The sequence below is a fragment of the Odontomachus brunneus genome, unplaced genomic scaffold (assembly GCF_010583005.1).
Source record: "Odontomachus brunneus isolate Ranch 3 - 2012 unplaced genomic scaffold, Obru_v1 Obru_scaffold_045, whole genome shotgun sequence".
Taxonomy (NCBI): Eukaryota; Metazoa; Arthropoda; class Insecta; order Hymenoptera; family Formicidae; genus Odontomachus; species Odontomachus brunneus.
Genome location: NW_022639495.1, coordinates 1,466,824 through 1,474,545, shown reverse-complemented (window position 1 = coordinate 1,474,545; position 7,722 = coordinate 1,466,824). Strand labels below are relative to the sequence as shown.

Here is a 7,722-nt window from a genome sequence, read left to right as displayed (position 1 = left end):
TTATATATATATATATATATATATATATATATATATATATATATATATCCACCTCAATTTTGTTTACAATTAACGTTTATTACTTAAATAATTAAATAAGTATATAGAATTATCATTTTCTTTTTATAAATAATAAGTTCATGAATTGATATGCCACAGAAAAAACACACACATGACAATCTCCCTAAGTCTTTGTCTGAATAGAATAAGATATTAACGATGTTGGTAGACAGTTATCTCAAATTTTCCCGGATCTTTCCTTTACAAAAATTCGTGAGCGATAAAATATTCGTTTAGTGGGGGTTTTGGGAATATAAATATATATATAAAAATTTGGGACTCAAGGATCGGCCTAAGTGTGGAAGGTTGATTTGCCGCGTACGATGATCGAAGAAATTTCGATACGTGCGTGTAACATGCTGAACATGTTATCCTCCCACTATCATATTAATGTTAAAAAAGTAATATTAATATCTAATAACGCTAAGACATCCGTGCTTGCTCCTTATATGCCATTTTTCAAATCTTACTGATAAAATATTCATTCGGGTCTTATAAACCCAACATCGTACGCAAAATGTTAAAAAAGGATATCATTATAGCGTCTTCACGATAATTGATTTTACGTAGAGATATAGATGTCATTATTATATAATATTATGTCAACATGTCCTGAAAGCCAAAATAAATACGACGGTCTCAGCAGTAATCAAATCTCAGCAAAGTTTGACTTAATTGGTGTGCAATCATCCGCGTGTAAATTAACGAGCGACTCCCTCTCGAGCGACAGATTCCTTTATCGAGACGTGCCGAAGGAAGAGGGCGCTCCTTCGTCTGCGTGCATCGAGAGGAGCCAGCGTAAATCTGCGGCGATATCGGCAGACTCGTTTGCGGCTACACGCTGTACCGCCCCTTTGAAACGAGCAGCGACAGATTGGTATTACCATATTGGGAAAGGGACTAGACTTCTTATTTCCCTATCCTTTTGCCGCCGTGGGAAAGGGAAAAAAAAGGAAAAAGCGTTCGACCTCCTTTTCTCGTTCTCTCTTTCGCGACCGGCGTCTCGTTTCTTACCCCCGATTCTCCATTTCGACCGCCTTTCCGGAGCCGTTCCTTTCCCAACCCTATGACGCATCCCTCCCCACGCGTGTTTTCTCTTACCACGCGTCTCTCGCGCGTCCCCTTTTTTCCATCTCAGGCTCATCCGATTCTCGTCCACACGCAGATTTCAATCTTGTTTGGCCGAAGCATCGACACGTCCTCATCTTCTCTTTTCGTTTCTCTCCGCAAACTGCTAACCCCTGCCTGCCTCTCACGACACGCGACGCTCTTCCGTCTCCTTCATCCTACATCGAGTCTGCGATTGTTAAACGGCGTTGAAACGGAGAAGGACAGTCGACCTAGGCGTCTTCTATATCGATCGCTCACGACACATCAGCCGCAAGCTCGATTGGGGATCCCCGGTAACTTCCGCAGGAAATTCGCGAAACCCTCTCTTCATCGAGAGAACAACCCTCCGATTTTCGCGCCGTCATCTTCTCCTCCTCTCAATTCTCCTTCCTCCCTTTCCCTGATGCTTACCGATACTTGAGATCTCGATTCCGATCGGGCCGACTTACACCTTCTATATCGAGAAAAACAACCCCTCTTGAAGGAGTGCATCGGTCCCACTTCGGCCGAGCTCGGCCGTTGTTCCCCGGCCTGGGAAAAGTCTTTTCCAGTCCATGAATACATTAGGAGCAAACAAAGGGCCGTCTGCTATAATTCCGCGACTCTTTCCTCACTCCAGCGACGTTACACGCGTTTATTAAACCCGGTTCGTCGACGCACTTTCTTCAACACTTTACGAGAAAACCAAGGTTCTCCTAGGCTATCCTTTGGGAAGGTTCGATGTTCCGCCTCTTTTTATCCCGATCCGCGGTATTATCGCGAGACAAAAGCAATTAACATCTGTTCGGCCGCTTTGAGGGCTGCTTTGGCGTTTGAAACGCGAGGATTAATAACACTGTGCGATAGATCCCTTTTTGTGCTCCACGAGTGGATATAGTCATTTCCAACGTATTTTTGGCCGCTAAACATAAAACCATTGACTCAATTGAGCTATTATATCATAATTTTTAGAAAAACTGAATAAAATGGACCAAAAACGACGATTTCGAGATATTTCATGACATGGAAGCAGCAACATTAATTTTTTCTGTTTTATTTATAATTTTATTAAGGCTATAAGAAAGTATAAAATATAAGTTTTAAAATGCGTTATGTTTTGTTTATAATTTTTTATTTTGAAGATATAGCTATTTAAAATTAGCCTTTTTCCCTCATAAATATAAAAAAATATTAAATTTTATCTAAATACTATATTGCGTGGGAAGTAGGTATTTTTTGTACTTGCGTAATATAATCAGCAAATACTAGGTAAAAAAGGTAAAAATTGCTTCAAAAATTTCACACGTGAGTTAATCTATGATATAGATTGCGTTTTTATCCATAATACAGACAAACGCGTGCATGAAATTGCTAAAGTTATTGTTGCTTTATTTAGTATTTTCTGATAAGTACAAAAAGCACTTATTTATCACACAATGTAGCATTACGATAGAATTGAATATCTTCTTCATTTATGACATTATAACAGGGAAAGGATCAATTTTAAATAGTTATATGTAGTATTACGATAGAATATGTAGTTACGATAGTTATATGTAGTATTACGATAGAATTGAATATCTTCTTCATTTATGACAGGGAAAGGATCAATTTTAAATACTTATATTTTCAAAATGAAAAAGCGTACGGAAACGAAACAAAACGCATTTTAAAGTTTAAAGTTTGTATTTTCTTAGTAGTAAAATTAAAAAAACAAATATCACTAATGCAATGTTATGAAATTCCTCAAAATCGTTGATCCACTTTATCCCATTTTTCAGAAAATTGTGAAATGATTGCCAAATTCGGAAACGGATTAATGTTTAGCGGTTAAAAATATGGTCAAAAAGTCAGGAGTGGCTATTTACACTTGTAGGGCAAAATAGTGTCGAACAATGTAATTTGGAATAAGTGTAGGATGATATCAGTCGCGAAGCTGACGTTGATTGAGAAAGATTTGCACACAAAGACACTTTACTTATAGTATTTATAGTATTTATAGTGGTAACATTACGATATATGAATCGTTTTCTATGTTCTCTTTCCAGACTGAAATCTGTTCGAGCGCTCTTACTGACGTGATTCACGCTGTCATTAATGGAACGGATGGTTGTCTGTTTTGCTTTGGACACGCTGGCTTGGGTAAGTTTTATAATTCCTCATTATTATTAATTTCAAATATTTAATTAATAATATCAATTCTCATTGGTTCACGCGAGGTCCAAACGTGGTGATTCCCAATGTGGTGATTATTTCATTTTTATTATCTTTATTGTGTGCCCTCAAGAGTAAATAATTTATTCCATTTTTTATTCCAATACATATGTATAAATATGTTATACAATATATTGCATAAGCAACATTCTAACTTGCGTTTCTTGAAAGGAAACGCGTGTAAAGGTACATCACGGGTTTCCCGAAAAATTTAATATATGAATACTTATTTTCCAAGAAATAACGCATATCTTAAAGCTCATACGTGAGTCGAGACAATATCACGAGCTTCCCCGTTCTTTACGCTCTCGCGTCTGGCATAGGCGAAACTCTATTGACACACCAGTCCTCGACCGCGCGACGCTTGTCGACCAACAGCCGTGAAAATAATTACGTGAAATGCGAATATTTCGCGGAATTTTTATCTCGTGAGCTTTACTTCAGTCGAGTGCAATGTGCCAGCATTGCATGTGCACCATATTACGTCTCGTGCCATTTGCCCGATATTGCCATGACATTTCTCGAATTGCACAATGTCGCAATTACATTGTACACGACATTTGAAACAAGAAAGTTTTTAAAATTAAATGCTTGTTAAAAAAGAAATATATGCCATGAAATAAAATTCTACAATATACGTCCAATAATTCGATGTTTGAGGTAGATTTATCATCAATTATCATTAATTATCATAGTTACAGTAATTGTGCTATATTTTTAGTGACGTATTAAGAAAGCTACTACTCATTTACTACCTGTCAAACAAAATTATTTCTCTATGTACTTATTTCATCATCGAAGTATTATTGTTAATTTTAAACGAATTTGAAAGATAAATACGTATAAACATTATTGCAAATACAAAAAAAACTGTTATGTTAATTCTTCTGATGTGTTTTATTTATGCATCAATTTATCGAATAGAAATGTACAGATAATAAGAAGAGGTACATAAGTATTTAAATATGCTTATTTGTATGTATATTTTTTTAGTATTACTACAAATTATGAACAGCTATATCTTAGAAACAAAATAAATAATTATATATTAATATTTTTTAATATCATAGTAGAGTTTTTCATCAAAATCTCACATATAGTTTATAATATATTAAGAATATAGTTCAAAAATAATAAAAATAGAAAATAAAACTAGCAAAGTTTAATTATAAATATCCCGACTCTTAAATAGTCAATTTTTTCTATAATCCCACGAGCAGTTAGATAATATTTTACTGTATATGTAGTGCAAGTCACATAAAAAAATTCATTTCATGATACAACTGCATAAAATTCAAATAGAATTTACAAAGAATTTCAGATGAGTTTTATAAGACAGCAAAATTTCCCGTCGTTTATCGTAGATAAATTATATTTCTTTGTATTTCAAGTAAGGGTATAGACTGAAAAATAATAGCAGATTATCGGATCAGAGAGATTTCCTGAAACTATCCATAGCACCAGTGACGTAAATTTTCTATATTTGGACTATCGTTCGTCCGAATATGTTCAAGGTTACTTCTCCTTGACCCAAGAAATAAATTATTCGGGAATATCGATGATGTCCTCTCAAGACGAAGGGAATGTCGCGAGGATCCTTTATTTAGGCGCATTCCTACCTTCGCTCGCTCCCTCGACTTCTTCTCGTCTCACTGCCGCGAGGAACGCGCCGGCAAAGGCGCGGAGTTGTTTTACATTTTAAGTAGTGATATCGAGTTTGCATGCAAATGCACGATTATGCGTGGAAAGTGCTCGGAAGGGAGGAGATCCTCGAGTGGTAATGTCAGCACGGAAAAAGAGCGAGAAAAGCGAGGAAATCGGAGACGAGGTGGAACGAGAATGAGGAACGAGGAGAAGACGAGAGACCGGAAGAAGCAGCGATAATGTATGCCACTGGGACACACTTTCTCCCTCGCACCTTTCGAATCTTAACACGGTACAACCCGGGAGATCCTGCGCGCCCCGTCGTCGCGCGCTTCCTGCGCGAGAACGACTTCCGAACTGACGGAAGTTTATGGAAAACATCTCGTGGTTTCTCCCCGCGTAAAATGTAAATTTTCGACGAGATGATTATTGATCGAGAAATCTCTCCACACAGTCCAACAGAATATAACGTGCGGATGTATAATAATATTTTGCACGCGAGATTTACGAACGCGAATACTGACATTTTAATTTCATAGTTGATTGCGTCCCGATGTTTATCTCAATTCTACGCGCGACAATCGTGATATTGAGATAATAATGCCCGTCGTCGACGACAAATCCTTTTCACGATGGTGCTTGTAGACGGCGCTCGTTAAAATATTTTTGACGTCAGAGCTAACTGGAATAGAGTTCTGATAACGCGATAGACGCTTTAACGTCTGCTCTCGCAGTCGACACCAGAACCAATTAAACTTTGTGAAATGATATCTCTCGCCGAGTTTCTTGGCGTTATATATATATATATATATATATATATATATATATATATATATATCGCGCTGAGGGATTTTTTACATCTGGCGGAAGAACAGGTGAATAGAAGTTTATTTGGACGCAATGTACGAAGAGAGATACCATTAATTGAACGAGACGGATTGCATTATTACGCGAGCCGAGTTGTCATAAATCGCTATGCGATTACAAACACGGATAAGCCGCGACTGTTATCTTGAAAATCACGCAAATGAATCGTGACTGTGTGTGCTTGTGGAGAAATTTTATTTCAGAGAATTTACTTCATCGCGTCTCGAAGGAAGTGGACGCGCACACAATTCCGCAAAGCGCTCCTAGCGAGTTTCCGTTCCTTCAAGTTCGATACGGTTTCATAATTCCGCAGCCGCGTTGAGAAATCGCCGGCTCTCTCTCTCACTCTCTCTCTCATTCTCTCTTTCAATATCGAAGTTAGCACAGTCAAGCGGGATTTCTCGGCGCGTGGGGAGGAAGCGTCGATAGAGTTGAAAATAAAAGGAGTCGCGTCGAGAGATAAGAGCCTAACGGCCGTAGACAAAGAGCCGCGCAAAAGGAAGCCAAACGAACTCTCCCGCGGCGTCTTCTTCCCTCCTTCCGAAGGTACTTCAGGCAAGTCCGCGAGCAAACTGCTTTTGATCATCGCTATGAGAGAACGTTTCTCTCCCTCATGCTCTCCTCCGTACTCTCTCCGGTTTCCGCCCTCGTTCTCCTTCGCACAGCTACTCCTCTCTACTTTCGCCTCAACTCTCCCCTAACTCTTTACCTCCTCGCGCCGTCGTTCTCTGACACGAAGGAGGCAGGCGAGAAAAACGAATCGACCGCGGTTAGGACAGCGGAAAAGGAAGAGCGACGAGAATAAAGGATGCAGAGACCAGGTTTGCGTAGATTCATCGAACGAGGAAAGCAGAGAGTATACACGCCACGCGAAAGCAATCGAACCAGCCCGACATTCTTGAAAATGTCTCGTGTGGTACACGCTTTCATTTCGTTTTTCATTTCGCGCACACACGAATCGGTAGCTACGAATCGGTGTAACCGACTGCATCACTTGCACGTGCGGCTGTCATCTGTGGTCTGAAAAATCGCGTGTAAAGGGCGTGTGGAGGAGCCGTGAGGGAAGGCGGAAGATGGGCGAAAGGGTATCGTGAGAAGGGGAAAAGCTGAGCAAGAGAGAGAAAGATAGAGAGGGAGATTGAGAGAAGCCCGCGTTTTCAAAGCACGGATCCTGTCTCTCGCAAGGGGAACAGAGGGACAGAGAGCGGGCGAAGGGCTATATACAGATATAGCGACGACAATGGGCCCGTTTGTACTTTGTAGCGCGTTCCTAATTACCCCCGCGCGCGGACTCCACGGCGGCGACGGACAACCCGCCGAACCCTTTGAGATCGCGGAAGGACCGTGAAAGTGGATTATGCAATGACGGCGAGGGGAAGAAGCACGCGTGCCTGATGCACTAGGACTCCCTTTCTCTCTCTCTTTCTCTCTTTCTCTTTCTCTCTCTCTCTCCGTCTGTCTCTCTCTCTCTCTCTGTCTCTCTCAAAAACACGACGCTTTGACAATGATAATCTTAGTAAGCGATTCAGTCAAAGGAATCGCGCTCGCGCGCACGTGTTACGCTTCTCTCGCTCTTCGGCCCTGTTCTACACGCGGATGAAGGGATTTATCTTGTTTTTGCTAATTCCCCAAGCGCGTAAATTCGTACGACACGCAAGTGCGTTATTCCTGTCTGCAGCGTCATGCGATATATGTAAAACGTTTTATCTTGTCGATTTGCAAATTATCAACTTGTCTCTTTCTTTCTCTCTCAGTTTCTCATAGACTAGGTATGTAGAATTTAGTCAACATTTAGCGGCCCTATAACTTGATTGTTCTCGAATTTAAACTGATTTCGTGTAATGTCGA

At 39.9% G+C, this 7,722-nt stretch overlaps 1 protein-coding gene across 2 annotated transcripts in view; it reads left to right on the top strand.

Moving 5' to 3' along the window:
* Positions 1-7,722, top strand: part of LOC116844729 — a 605,932-nt gene that overhangs the window by 562,903 nt on the left and 35,307 nt on the right. For both annotated transcript variants that reach the window (XM_032816654.1, XM_032816653.1), the window contains one exon: positions 3,198-3,291. In XM_032816654.1, coding sequence (XP_032672545.1) covers positions 3,198-3,291 — 94 coding nt within the window. The remainder of the gene's footprint in view (positions 1-3,197; positions 3,292-7,722) is intronic.